The 15,966-nt window shown below is 41.4% G+C and overlaps 1 protein-coding gene across 1 annotated transcript in view; it reads left to right on the top strand.

Annotated features, from left to right (window-relative positions):
* The window catches only part of dnah7 (dynein, axonemal, heavy chain 7), a 213,750-nt gene that overhangs the window by 154,211 nt on the left and 43,573 nt on the right, over positions 1-15,966 (top strand). The window contains exons 54-58 of the mRNA XM_064945130.1: positions 9,952-10,078; positions 12,083-12,277; positions 13,347-13,439; positions 13,592-13,768; positions 14,732-14,893. Of these exons, the coding sequence (XP_064801202.1) occupies positions 9,952-10,078; positions 12,083-12,277; positions 13,347-13,439; positions 13,592-13,768; positions 14,732-14,893 (754 nt within the window). The remainder of the gene's footprint in view (positions 1-9,951; positions 10,079-12,082; positions 12,278-13,346; positions 13,440-13,591; positions 13,769-14,731; positions 14,894-15,966) is intronic.

Here is a 15,966-nt window from a genome sequence, read left to right as displayed (position 1 = left end):
AAAATATATTAAATAGTTTTTTTGTTCATCAATCTACACACAGTACCCATAATGACAAATCAAAAACTGTTTTTTTGAAATGTTTGCAAGTGTATTAAAAAAACTTCTCTTCGGATCCTCTCAAGCTCTGTCAGCGAGGATGGGGAGCATTGCTGCACAGCTATTTTCAGGTATCTCCAGAAATGTTCGATCAGGTTCAAGTCCGGGCTCTGGCTGGGCTACTCAAGGACATTCAGAGACTTGTCCCGAAGCCACTCCTGCATTGTCTTGGCTGTGTGCATAGGTTTGGAGTCCTGTTGGAAGGAGAACCTTCACCCCAGTCTGAGGCCCTGATCGCTCTGGTGAAAACATCCCCACAGCATGATGTTGCCACCACCATGCTTCACCGTAGAGATGGTGCCAGGTTTCCTCCAGACATGACTCTTGGCATTCAGGCCAAAGAGCTCAATCTTGGTTTCATCAGACCAGAGAATCTTGTTTCTCATGGTCTGAGAGTCTTTAGGTGCCTTTTGGCAAACTCCAAGTGGTTTGTAATATGCATTTTACTGAGTGGCTTCTGTCTGTCCACTCCACCATAAAGGCCTGAGGAAGAGTCTTGGTGGTTCCAAACGTCTTCCTTTTATGAATGATGGAGGCCACGGTGTTCTTGGGGACCTTCAATGCTGCAGACATTTGTACCTCAACACAATCCTGTCTCTGCGGCTATATGGACAGTCCCTTCGACCTCATGGCTTGGTTTTTGTTCTGATATGCACTGTAAGCTGTGGGACCTTATATAGACAGGTTGTGTGCCTTTCCAAATCATGTCCAATCAATTTCATTTAAAATAATATTCAGTATAGCTAAAGGTAATAATGTATGTCACCCAATTAACTATGAATATATAAACAATTCCCTATTACTAGGCTATTGAAAATCAAATACAATTTCACTATAATTGTAGGCTATAACTGTAAACAGCCCTGCACAATCAATGAACCAACAGCATCGCCTAGTGGAAAAATCTTGGGGTAGGAGCATTGATGACATGGCAGGTGGCAGTGTGGTAGGCACGCTTGTCCCATGAATTATTCATAAAAATTTAGGATTTGCTGATAACTGAGAAATAAACATTCTGGATAATATAGAGAATTTGGAACTATTTATTGATTCGCATTTTGATATGCTTGACAAACAAACAGGTCTATCAAAGTGAACATGAGAAGACCTTTCGTCGAGTTCTGCAAGTGAAACGGAAGGGAAGCCGCCTTCTAAAATTCAAAATGTAACATTGAAGGGCAATATTTTTAAAACTATGTCTCCAGAATATAGAACATTGCTTACAAGCATGAGCGAGTAGTTGAAAAAAGCTGGATCTATTGCCTGGGCTACTGGGGGTGGCTGAGGACTTAAAAACAGTAATGGATTATAGTAATACATTGATGGAAGAAATACGAGGGGAAAATAAGCTATTGACAACTACCATGGACTCCCTAAAAGACACTACAGAGAGGCTACGTTGTGATATTAAAACAATGAAGGCCAAATTACTTGCTCTAAAGTGCAGAAGTATGAAAAAATGTGAATAAAGGAGGATATAAATGAAAAGTATCAGTCAACGGAGGACAAGTCAAGGTGTTCATGATTAATTATCAGGTATCAAGGTAATACCCAGATGCAGACTGTGTCAAAGTAAGAATGATTATTACAGCAACAGGTGCTAAGGTAGAGAACAGCAGGCATACTCAGGGTCAGGTCAGACAGAGGTCGGTAATCCAGGGTGGGGCAAAGGTATAGGACGGGCAAAGGTACAGGACGGCAGGCAGGCTCAGGCAGGCAGAGTGGTCAGGTGGGTGGGTACAGTGTCAGAGCAGGCAAGCATCAAAAACCAGGAGGACCAGAAAAGAGAGACTGGGAAAAAGCAGGAGCTGACAAAAAATGCTGGTTGGCTTGACAAACAAAAGGACAAACCGAGAACACAGGTATAAATACACAGGGGATAATGGGGAAGATGGGCAACACCTGGAGGGGGGTGGAGACAATCACAAAGAAACAGATCAGGGTGTGACAGTAATCTTAAGATGACGGACGAACAGGTGGAAACTATTGATTTTCAAAGGGCTCACCGTTTCGGTGGCAGAGCAGAGGGAAGACCCCGTCTGATCGTTGCTATGCTAAACCACTGCAAAATGAAAGTTGCCTTGTTAAAACAGGGTTGGGGATTGAAGAACACCCCATTCTCTATTCATGAACAATTTCCCCATGAAATAGTGGAGAGACGACGTGACCTGTACCCCACTTTGAAAAGGCTCTGAGCAGAGAAGCAGAATGGTCTTGTGGTCGATAAATTATATGTAAACAACTAAATGTTCAAGGACTCAAAGATTACAACATGGCTGTGAGTGATAGCTACCTCCAGTTGAAGTAGTCCCAGATACATATTTGCACCGCATTACGCAGTACAAATATGGATTAATTTGTTTTTTACAAAAACATTTTTTTGGCATAATGGACTTTTCTATTATAGATTTGTTTACTGCAGTAAGGAAATGTAGACTATGTGAACTTAAAATAAGGTTGGATTCATGGTAATGCATGATGGGTATGATGAACTTATCCTGTTTCTATTCAAGCAATATGGAACTTTGGACTATATGGACTTAAATAATATCAAGTTTTTATTTAGGGGAAGGAGAAGATGGGTGACCTTTTTTCTTTATGAATGTTTATTTATTTAATTTCAAGATTGTACATTATAAATACCAAGGTTGTTTTCAGTTTAGGATAAAGGATTATAGAATTAAAAACCTGCCTAGGTTCTCTATTGGAATAGGCCTACAGATCCTAAAATAATTGGTGTCATTACCCTTTTACATTTAAAAAATAAATCTCAATATAAAAATGTAAACAATGATTATTTTTCTGAAACACACCGGCAAATGAATTAGGTTTTGTCAACACTGGGATAAACTGATTAAAGTTAACGGTAGAACCAACACAATAACTGGCTTCTGGAAGCACTTCTCTATGCGAGAGAGAGGTATGTTATATATCTCTATATAAGCTATTTATGCTGCCTTTTATATTCTTGATCCTAATGATATAGGCCAAGGTGTAAAACAGCCAAGGTGATAGAACAACGACCCTGGGTGGAGAGAGGGTTGGTTTTATAGGTTTACTTGCTCTGGATTGTCAGTACTGCATGTATTCTTGGCCATCTTTCCATGGCTATGTCAGAGTCGATTGTAAGTTGTATTCCTTTATGGGCAGTGTGATGCCTAAGACTAATGACTGCAAGTAAAAATTTGAGGCTGTTAGAATCTATGTTCCTTTTTCCATCTTCCTTTTTTTGCCGGAATACAACGGGATATAGTAAGGACTACATGAAATATGTCTAGCATGTAATGGACATAAAAAAGGACTGTTCTTGTGATATATTTAGGTTGTTTTCTCTTCATTTTTTCAAAAATGTTCCAACAATTGAATCAAATGAAGTGAGCATGCTGGGCTGACATGCTTATAGTCTTGCTAGGCCTTTCTAAATATGAGCATGCATATATAAGATTGTGCTGTTGTTATTTCTATTAATATTTTCTGTTATTGTTACTATTATATTTTTTTCTGACTGTCTTCCATGTTATTTGATTAATTCTCTTAAAAAGCACCCACATAGATATTTATGTTATCATGGGACTGCCCATATTTCCCTCTGGCCAACGCCAATTGGCGGCCAAGGGTTTGCCTTTGGGCGCAGAAGTGCATCGTGAGTCAGGAAGATGGTCTGATGGTCTTACATGCTGACCAGACCGGACACGTCGCGTGCGCGAGCGTCGCAAATTAAATTTAGAAATCCATGTTATTCAACTATTACACTCACGCTGCTGCGCACATGCGCCATTGTGCGCTATCGTGCATAAATATATTTTGCCCCCACACCAAATGCGATCACGACATGCAGGTTAAAATATAAAACAAACTCTGAACCAATGACATTAATTTGGGGACAAGTCGAAAATCATTAAACATATATGGCAATTTAGCTAGTTAGCTTGCACTTGCTAGCTAACGTTAATTTGTCCTATTTAGCTGGCTTGCTGTTGTTAGCTAATTTGTCCTCGGAAATAAACATTGAGTTGTTATTTTACCTGAAATGCACAAGGACCTCTACTCCGACAATGAATCTACACATAAAATGGCCAACCGAATCGTTTCTAGTCATCTCTCCTCCTTCAAGGCTTTTTCATCGTTTAACTTATATGGTGATCGCATCTAAACTTTCATTGTACTTTCACAACTACCGGCAAAACAGTTTGTCTTTCAGTCACCCACGTGGGTATAACCAATTAGGAGATGGCACGTGGGTACCTACTTCTATAAACCAATGAGGAGATGGGAGAGGCAGGACTTTCAGCGCGATCTGCGTCAGAAATAGGAATGAGTTCTATTTTAGTCCTTGGTGTCGCAGACACTCATTGGCGCGCGCGAGCAGTGGGTGCAATAATTGAATAACATGGATTTCTAAATTTAATTTGCAACGCTCGCGCACGCGACGTGTCCGGTCTGGTCAGCATGTTAGTGAATAAGGGTTCAACGTTCATACCAAGTTGCCATGCTATATGCTCATGCCATATTCTGGCTGGTATAGTCGAAATTCATCCTTCCGGAGTGTAGGTCGTCACCTTCACATTGAAATTCGATGCTGGGCGGGGTTTGAGTGAAAGAGTGGGAATACATTATATTATGCATTCTAAATTACCGCCCATTTGGAAAAGGAAAATGCAATAAATATTTATTCTGAGCTGCGCTTCAGTGGGTTGGTGGTAGAAGGAAGGCCGTGTTGCCAAACCAAGTTCTCTGTCCAAGAACCAAGAATGTCTCTGGTGGTCACTTGGATAAGTTGTAGTAACGTCGTTGTGTGGTAGATTGAATACTCTGTCTTTTCCTCCCTAACCTGCGTTTGCAGCTGCGGTCGCTAACTCAACGGCTAGGAGGTATCACTTCTGTCGTGAATAAGACTTCAAAGTTCATACCATTCGCAACCAAAGCTCACAATTTACAGAAACTTGTTACAAATAATGGAGTCATCCATGGTTCCCCAAATTATATTTTGAAAGCAAAATATTTTAAGCATGTTTTATTTTCAGTCTCCTCCATTTCCACTGAATGATGTTAAATGTTTAGATTTCTTTCCTAATAGTAATAATAATTATAATGTAAAATTAAGACATTTACAGAAAGACCCGTGTGAAGGCCAACTTACAGAAGAGGAACTTTTTGATGCATTAAAAAATGTTCAGTCTGGAAAAACACCAGAGCTTGACGGTATACCAGTAGAGGTGTATCAGACCTTTTTTGATTTACTACTAAAACAGGACCCAGGTGGTATGTATAAAGATTCAGTCAATTTAAAAAACTGGAGGCCTCTTACATTTCAATGTTGTGATGCGAAAACCTGCCAAAATGCGTAGAACATAGAATAAAAAAGGTTTTACCAGATATTATTCATCCTGATCAGACTGGTTTTTTACTTTGATGATATATTGAAGATAATATACCACAGTTACTTAAAACAATTGAACATTATGAAACATCAAAGATACCAGGCCTGGTCTTCATATCAGTATGACTAGAATTGATATATAAATGCCTGGATTACTTTCATTTTGGTGAGTCATACAATGGGTTAAAGTTATGTACAGCAACCCCAGATGTAAAACAGTAAATAATAGTTAATTCTCAGAAAGTATTTAGCTTTTGTGAGGAGTAAAACAAATCTGTCCGTTGTTTCCATGTCTATGCATTATGGCCGTTGAAATGCTAGCTATTATAATTCGATCCAACGAGACCATCAATGTGTTACAAATCCAGGGGATAAAAACAAAATCGTCAATGTATGCCGATGACTCTATTTTTTTACTCTAAGTCCGCAATCTGGATCGCTGCACATTCTCATTAAAGATCTTGATCACTTCTAGCCTCTGGATTAAAACCTAATTATGACAAGTATACCGTACTACGTATTGGATCGTAAAAAAATAGTGTTTGCACTACCTTTTAGCTTACCAATTAACCTTTTTGGGATGAGGGGCAGCATTTTCACTTTTGGATGAATAGCGTGCCCAGAGTGAATTGCCTCCTACTCTGTCGCAGATGCTAATATATGCATATTATTATTAGTATTGGATAGAAAACACTATGTAGTTTCTAAAACTGTTTGAATGATGTCTGTGAGTATAACAGAACTCATATGGCAGTCAAAAACCTGAGAAAAATCCAACATGGAAGTGGGATATCTGAGGTTTGTAGTTTTTCAAAGCTTGCCCTACCGAATACACAGTGTCTATGGAGTCAAGTTGCACTTCCTGCGGCTTCCACTAGATGTCAACCGTCTTTAGAAACTGGTTTGAGGATTCTACTATAAAGGAGGGGCTCATGAGACCTGTTTGAGTCAGTGGTCTGGCAGAGTGTCTCAGGCTCGTGACGCGCGCTCCTGCCAAAGTTACCTCTCATTCCAGTGCTTTTCTTCAGACATAGGAATTCTCCGGTTGGAGGCTTATTGATATTTTATGTTAAAAACATCCTAAAGATGAATTCCATACATCGTTTGACTTGTTTCTGTGACCTGTAACGGACCTTTTCGAGTTTTTGTCTGGACAAAGTGCTCGCACCTCATGAAGATGGATTACTGGGCAGAACACGCTAACAAGAATTGGCTATTTGGACATAAACTATGGACTTTATGGAACAAATTAGTCATTTTTTGTCGAACTGAGATTCCTGGGAGTGCCTTCTGATGAAGATCATCAAAGGTAAGTGAATATTTCTAGTGCTGTTTCTAACTTCTGTTGACTCCAAAATGGCCGATATTTCTCTGGCTGGATTGGACTCTGAGCGCCGTTCTCGGATTATGCCTTATCCGTGAAGTTTTTTAAAAATCTGACACAGCGGTTGCATGAAGGAGAAGTCTATCTTTAATTCTGTGAATAACAGTTGTATCTTTTATCAATGTTTATTATGAGTATTTCTGCAAAATCACTGGAAGTTTTGGAATCAAAACATTACTGCACGTAATGCGCCAATGTAAACTGAGATTTTTGGATAGAAATATGCACATTATCGTACAAAACATACATGTATTGTGTAACATGATGTCCTATGAGTGTCATCTGATAAAGATCATCAACGGTTAGTGATTCATTTGACCTATATTTCTGCTTTTTGTGACTTCTATCTTTGGCTGGAAAAATGTCTGTGTGTTTTTTGGACTTGGCTATGACCTAACATAATCATATGTTGTGCTTTCGCTGTAAAGCATTTTTGAAATCGGACACGATGGGTAGATAAACATCTTGTTAATCTTTCATTTGGACTTGTTAATGTGTGAAAGTTACATATTTTAAAAAAATAAAAAATTTAATTTGCGCGCCTCATTTTCAGCGGAATGTTGTCGAGGGGTTCCGCTAGAGGAACGCCTGCGCTAGAAAGGTTTAATGGGTGGAAGGTGAAGTAGACATACTTGGTATTCACATCAACTTCAAGGTGCATTACCAGCACCAACTGGACTGGAGTGAGGACCTCGGTTCAGCTTTCAATCATCTACGTGGGTATATACTCCTAAAAACCAATGAGGAGATGGGAGTCGGAACTTGCAGCACGTCAAGCATCAATCAATAATAGAACCAAGTTCTATTTTAGTGCCTGGCTTGTTGACGGCAGTTTGGATGAAATGATTGAATGACATGTATGTGTACATGTACATAGTGAAAAGACTAGTGGTCCTAAAATGGAACCTTGAGGAACATCGAAATTGACAGTTGATTTGTCAGAGGACAAACCATCCACAGAGACAAACTGATATCTTTCCGACATATAAGATCTAAACCAGGCCAGAACTTGTCCATGTAAACCAATTTGGGTTTCCAATCTCTCCAAAAGAATGTGGTGATCGACAGAATCAAAAGCAGCACTAAGGTCTAGGAGCATGAGGACAGATGCAGAGCCTCGGTCTGACGCAATTAAAAGGTAATTTACCACCTTCACAAGTGCAGTCTCAGTGCTATGATGGGGTCTAAAACCAAACTGAAGCGTTTCGTATACATTGTTTGTCTTCAGGAAGGCAGCTTTTTCAAAGAAAATTGAGAGGAATGGGAAGATTCGACATAGGCCGATTAGTTTTTTATATTTTCTGGGTCAAGGTTTGTCTTTTTCAAGATAGGCTTTATTACTGCCACCTTTAGTGAGTTTGGTACACATCCGGTGGATAGAGAGCCGTTTATTATGTTCAAAATAGGAGGGCCAAGTAGAGGAAGCAGCTCTTTCAGTGGTTTAGTTGGAATAGGGTCCAGTATGCCGCTTGAAGGTTTAGAGGCCTTGATTATTTTCATCATTGTGTCAAGAGATATAGTAATAAAACACTTGAGTGGCTCCCTTGATCCTAGGTCCTGTGCAGATTCAGGACAACTGAGTTTTGGAGGAATACGCAGATTTAAAGAGGAGTCCGTACTTTTATTTCTAATGATCATGATCTTTTCCTGAAAGAAGTTCATTAATTTATCACTGCTGATGTGGCTCTCGTCGGTGGAAGGAAGAGTGGACCAAAGCACAGCGTGGAAAGTGTTCATGATATTTATTTTCAAGAAACACTCAAACAAAAATAACAAATTAAAAAAACAAAAGCAAACAGTTACGTCAAGCACAGACACTAAACAGAAAATAGCACCCCACAAAACCCATACGGAAAGTCACAACTTATATATGATCCCCAATCAGAGACAACGATAGACTGATCGGCAAAACAACAGAGAAATAGAAAACATAGATTTTCCCACCCGAGTCACACCCTGACCTAACCAAACATAGAGAATAAATAAGGATCTCTAAGGTCAGGGTGTGACAGCTGAAGTGAAAGCCATCCTCTCTTGGGGAATGCTGCTTTTTAGTTAACTTTGTGACCTTCTCAAAAATACAGTTTGGATTGTTCTTAATGTTCTCAATTAAAGTTGGAAAAATAGGATGATCAAGCAGCTGTGAGGGCTCTTCGATACTGCAGTGTTCCAAGCTCGTCGGAAGACTTCCAGTTTGGTGTGGTGCCATTTCCGTTCCAATTAATAATACTCTTGGTAAAAAATATTTAGTTTACAATCTGTAGAATCTATGAGAATAGAAATATTCCGAACTTTTATGAAACATCACAGCACAGTTGAAAAATATACTTGATAATTTTCAGTGATAGATGGTAGGGGTTGAGGGGAGCTGAGGGGTGGGACAAAAAAATATATAATTAATGTAAATGTACCATGTCCATAAAATGTATATAGTATGTATAAACCGGAAGTAGAAGTCTAAGTATTGTTGTCCATTAGTTTAAACCAATTACGGGAGGGGTGTCAGGGTGAGGGGAAGTGAATAAAGAAGAAAAATATATCTTTAAAAATATATTTAAACTAGTTGTTCAACCGGAAAATGTGTTACTGTTTTTAAACTATAGTTATTCTAGGTCTGCACCATAGTGCATATAGATGGCAAGATGTCCTGAAGAAGAGCTCCTGGCCTATCTGTCAGACTGACTTTCTCCCTGCCAAACCATCGATTCCTCTCTCTCCGCTCAATCCAAAGCAGAGACATGCCTTTCCAAACGTCTTCTACCTGAAGCTGACTAGACACCATTAGCTTTCCATTTTTTTATAAGTTGTTGTGCCTGTTTTTGGGGGGTTTGCAAGCGGTTGTAGATTCTAGGTAGTAATGAAATGCTCTATAAGCTACATCAATTATTATTGTTAGGCTGTAGTTTATGCTACTGTCCCATAATGTATTACCAAAGTGACTAGATCAACATGAATGAAATTTTACTTCTCAAGCTTTATTTTACATTTTGCAACACATTTAAGAAAATCAACACTTTCAATAAATGTTTAGTCGACAAAGGCCAAAACCTAGGCATTAATCAAATCTTTGTTATTGTTATTACCCCAGGTTGCAGATTCTGAGGGACCATTTCACCTACTCTCTCTACGTCAATGTGTGCCGCTCGCTATTTGAGAAAGACAAGCTGCTCTTCTCCTTCTGCCTCAACGTCAACTTGCTCATGCACGACAAGCTGGTGGGTTAGCTTTACAACAACGTTCTCAAAATATTGTCAGAACCATAGACATGAACACAGAGCCTCTGTGTATGTGTTGGTTTATGTTTGATGTATTGTACAGTGGGGCAAAAAAGTATTTAGTCAGCCACCAATTGTGCAAGTTCCCCCACTTAAAAAGATGAGAGAGGCCTGTCATTTTCATCATAGGTACACTTCAACTATGACAGCCAAAAGGAGGGGAAAAAATCCAGAAAATCACATTGGATGATTTTTTATGACTTTATTTGCAAATTATGGTGGAAAATAAGTATTTGGTCACCTACAAACAAGCAAGATGTCTGGCTCTCACAGACCTGTAACTTCTTCTTTAAGAGGCTCCTCTGTCCTCCACTCGTTACCTGTATTAATGGCACCTGTTTGAACTTGTTATCAGTATAAAAGACACCTGTCCACAACCTCAAACAGTCACAGATCTGTCAACAGAAACAAAATTGTAGACCTGCACCAGGCTGGGAAGACTGAATCTGCAATAGGTAAGCAGCTTGGTTTGAAGAAATCAACTGTGGGAGCATTCATTAGGAAATGGAAGACATACAAGACCACTGATAATCTCCCTCGATCTGGGGCTCCACACAAGATCTCACCCCGTGGGGTCAAAATGATCACAAGAACGGTGAGCAAAAATCCCAGAACCACACGGGGGGACCTAGTGAATGACCTGCAGAGAGCTGGGACCAAAGTAACAAAGCCTACCATCAGTAACACTACGCCGCCAGGGACTCAAATCCTGCAGTGCCAGACGTGTCCCCCTGCTTAAGCCAGTACATGTCCAAGCCCATCTGAAGTTTGCTAGAGAGCATTTGGATGATCCAGAAGAAGATTGGGAGAATGTCATATGGTCAGATGAAACCAAAATATAACTTTTTGGTAAAAACTCAACTCGTCGTGTTTGGAGGACAAAGAATGCCGAGTTGCATCCAAAGAACACCATACCTACTGCGAAGCATGGGGGTGGAAACATCATGCTTTGGGGCTGTTTTTCTGCAAAGGGACCAGGACGACTGATCCGTGTAAAGGAAAGAATGAATGGGGCCATGTATCGTGAGATTTTGAGTGAAAACCTCCTTCCATCAGCAAGGGCATTGAAGATGAAACGTGGCTGGGTCTTTCAGCATGACAATGATCCCACACACACCGCCCGGGCAACGAAGTAGTGGCTTCGTAAGAGGCATTTCAAGGCCCTGGAGTGGCTTAGCCAGTCTCCAGATCTCAACCCTATAGAAAATCTTTGGAGGGTGTTGAAAGTCCGTGTTGCCCAGCAACAGCCCCAAAACGTCACTGCTCCAGAGGAGATCTGCATGGAGGAATGGGCCAAAATACCAGCAACAGTGTGTGAAAACCTTGCAAAGACTTACAGAAAACCTTTGACCTCTGTCATTGCCAACAAAGGGTCTATAACAAAGTACTGAGAAACTTTTGTTATTGACGAAATAATTATTTTCCACCATAATTTGCAAATAAATTCATTAAAAATCCTACAATGTGATTTTCTGGAATTTTTTTTTCTCTCATTTTGTCCGTCATAGTTGAAGTGAACCTATGATGAAAATTACAGGCCTCTTTCATCTTTTTAAGTGGGAGAACTTGCACAATTGGTGGCTGACTAAAAACTTTTTTGCCCCACTGTATATGGCCACAGCTTTCCCATAGCATTATCACACCGTCACTGCAAGGTATTATTAATGCATAACCACATATTTCTTTCTCCATCAACAACTTCTCTTGACTAATATCATCAATACTCACACACACACACACATGGCAAGGTCACAGTTGTAAATGAGAACTTGTTCTCAACTGGCCGACCTGTTTAAATAAAGGTGAAATAAAAAATATATATATATTTCCAGTCAGGACCATATGGGTCTTAGCTCTCCCAGGATCCCAAAGCCTCACATTCCCAGCAATGCTCCAGATTGACCCTTTGTCTTTCCCCCCTCTCCACCCAATCCTCCACACCAGGTGGATGAGAGCGAGTGGCGCTTCCTGCTAACAGGTGGCGTGGGCCTGGACAATCCCCACGCCAACCCTTGCACCTGGCTCCCCAAGAAGGCTTGGGATGAGCTCTGCCGCCTCGATGAGATGGACTGCTTCAAGGGCCTGCGCAAGGACATGTCCCGAATGAAAGACGCCTGGAAGGAGGTGTACGATAGCCCGGTGCGTTACTGTAGCATTCCAATAAAATATAATATGATTTTTATGTTTAATTATGTGGTCTGTAGATACACACACACACACACAGGTAGGTAGACAAGAGCACGCATGCACACACACGCACACAAACAAACACACACATCCAATACAATTAACTTTCCTTTAACTTTAAATAGCTTTCAGCCACAGACAGTGAAGGTACCTACCTCTGTGGACAGATCCTTACTCAATATAACTCTTAAGAGCAAAACAACTCAGACGTCTGATGTAAAATTTGTTCAAAAGTATCCGGGGATTATCCCTCCTCACTCACACCATCTCTCTCCCTACCCGGCGCAGCGGTTCCACGCATTAACCAAATATATCGGCTGGCCCCGCTGCACATCCCAGATTGCTTCTCTTACCACTTAATTACATTTGATTAATCTTGCTACAGGTCAATAAAGAACTCCCAACACACGCACACACACACACACACAAACATACACCCACGTACCTAAAACAAATGTGATGCCAAAGCGTCTCCATTATACTTGGGGATAACCTGATTATGGGCACCGCGTAAATGCAATCCCCTCCAGATTTGCATCTGATGAATCCAAATGGCCAGAATTCCCTCATTATTAAGGAGAGTATTAAAGCTCAAGTTTAGTTATATAAACAGCCTGTGAGGCTTGCGTCGTTTGGCTACTGTGGTTTAGACATTTGGAAGGAAACACTATGCTCCCATTGAGCTCTACTCAAAAGAAGTGCACTATGTAAGTAATAGGGTACCATTCCACTTTCAACACCCCACTTTTTTTTTCGCAAAGCTGTCCCTGGACATGGGGTTTATTGGAATTCAGTTGCATTCTAGGGAGTTCTTCCTGGTTTGTCTTAATGTTGTAAATAAGAATTAGGCTAGTTGGTAAAAAGTGAAGAATATGAGTGTGTGAAGCAAGCTTTTATTTCAATGCTGTAGTTTAGAGAAAAAAGGGGATTAGTTATTACTTAACCATCATTTGAATATCTTTGTATGTAGTGAGTATGTGATATTGTTAATAATAATGTGTGTGCATGTGCTCATGTGCAGACTCCCCACCACACACCTTTCCCAGCAGAGTGGCAGCAGAACCTTGGACAGTTTCAGAAGATGCTGGTTATTCGCTGTCTTAGACCAGACAAGGTGAGTTACCACACATGTTCACACACACACACACACACACACACACACACACACACACACACACACACACACACACACACACACACACACACACACACACACACACACACACACAGAGTCAAATCCACATTCTTCACCCCCCTGCCTCCCAGGTCATTCCCATGGTGCAGGAGTTTGTATCTGACAGTCTCGGGCGTCAGTTCATCGAGGCGCCCCCCTTCAACCTGGGGAAAGCATTTGGGGACAGTCACTGCTGCGCCCCCCTCATCTTCATCCTCTCCCCCGGTTCTGACCCCATGGCCGCCTTACTCAAGTTTGGTGATGAGCAGGTATGGATAAGCCTGAGTACCAGTCTGTTTGTGCCATCATGCCACTCATTGCCACTCCATTGGCACATTTCTACCTAGGTTTAGCCTAAATGACAATTGTTGTGGAAAAACAACCACCCTGTATTGCTTGTCCCTAGCTGGTCTTGTTGATATAGATGTTTTACAGAAAAGACAAGAGTAGACACGCAGAGTAGATAGATCACAGATTGATAAAGCTTGTAGATTTCTACAAGGTTAAAATATCCTTAAATGTTTCAAGTCATGCCTCCCGGGTGGCGTAGTGCAACCAGAGACTCTGGGTTCGAGCCTAGGCTCTGTCGCAGCCGGCCGTGACCGGGAGGTCCATGGGGCGATGCACAATTGGCCTAGGGAGGGCTTGGCCGGTAGGGATATCCTTGACTCATCGTACACTAGCGACTCCTGTGGCGGGCCGGACGCAGTGCACGCTAACCAGGTCGCCAGGTGCACTGTGTTTCCTCCGGCACATTGGTGCGGCTGGCTCACGGGTTGAATGCGCGCTGTGTTAAGAAGCAGTGCGGCTTGGTTGGGTTGTGTTTCGGAGGACGCATGGCTTTCGACCTTTGTCTCTACCAAGCCCGTACGGGAGTTGTAGCTATGAAACAAGATAGTAACTACTAACAATTGATACCACGAAATTGGGGAGAAAGGGGGGTAAAATTTAAAAAATTCAAATGTTTCAAGTCATTAATTGCTAGGCAATTAATGGTACGTTTGTCACTCAATCTTTGGGATTCACCTTTTAAAGTATCCTGTTGACACGTGTGTGTGTGTGTGTGTGTGTGTGTGTGTGTGTGTGTGTGTGTGTGTGTGTGTGTGTGTGTGTGTGTGTGTGTGTGTGTGTGTGTGTGTGTGTGTGTGTGTGTGTGTGTGTGTGTGTGCATGCGTGCGTCTGTATTCATGTGTCTGTATGTGTGTGCGTGTGTCTCTGTGTGTGTTCCCCAGGGCTTCAGTGGAAACAAGTTGAGCTCTCTGTCTCTGGGCCAGGGCCAGGGCCCCATCGCCATGAGCTTGATTGAGACGGGCGTGAAGGAGGGCACCTGGGTGGTCCTACAGAACTGTCACCTGGCCACCTCATGGATGTCCACTATGGAGAGAGTGTGTGAGGTCAGAGGGCAGCTTGCACTGTGATGACACACCTCAAGTCTCAATATTATAATAATAATTTAGTTCGTTAGTTTGGTGTGGGGATTACAGAGGCACTTAACCAGTTTTTCCCTTCAATGCTGCAGGACTGTTTTGAGAATACTGATTGGAATATGTTCAACGATTTATCCACCCAGGACTCATACATCAACATTGAGGAATATACATTGTCAGTCACAGGTTGCATTAGGACATTTGTTGATGATGTTGTACCCACAATAACAATCCGGACATACAGTACCCCAACCAAAGACCATGGATGAAGGGAGAAATCCGTACCATGCTGAGAGACCGTACTGCAGCATTCAATGTTAGTACAATGAACCGCGATGATTCGGTGGCGTACAAAGTATGTACGATCTCGGTGAATCCATTAGGCAAAAATAGACAGACTCAAATGTATGTCAATGAATGACACCACAGACTCTCGACACATGTGGCAAGGACTACAGACTATCACGGACTACAAAGGCAAATCCAGCTGTGTATTGCCCACCGAAGCCTCCCTCCCAGACAAGCTTAACACATTATATGCTTGCTTCGAGGCAGACAATACTTAACCATCCAGGAAGTCTCTCGCAAATTTGGACGACCAGCTGCTTTCGCAACCTGAGACTGATTTGAGGAAGCTTCCGGCATACATGGCACATCTGGCCACTTCCTCAGAGTCTGTGCTGACCAACTTACCGCTCTACCAGATCTACGTAAGATGCCATTTCCATCGCTATTCACTCAACCCTAACACAGCAACATTTCTCGCTAGAAAACAGTGATGGCCTCCACTAAAAAGAGGAGGATCCCATTAGCTTTTTATAGGCTAGGCCTACTATATTTATTTCTCAATTTTCCTAATATTAAGCACGTTGTTTACAACTGGAGTATAGCCTACCTGGCTGGCATGAAAATTAACCATGGGAAAATCATCCGACATTCGCTATTTAAGTGAATAGATTAGATATATTTTTTCCCGCTGCCTCTGTTTCGAGACAGGTGCATGATAATGGTCCATTCTAAATAAAAACAAATTTCACACA

The sequence above is a fragment of the Oncorhynchus masou genome, chromosome 29 (genome assembly GCF_036934945.1).
Source record: "Oncorhynchus masou masou isolate Uvic2021 chromosome 29, UVic_Omas_1.1, whole genome shotgun sequence".
Taxonomy (NCBI): Eukaryota; Metazoa; Chordata; class Actinopteri; order Salmoniformes; family Salmonidae; genus Oncorhynchus; species Oncorhynchus masou.
This window is presented reverse-complemented; position numbering and strand designations above follow the sequence as displayed.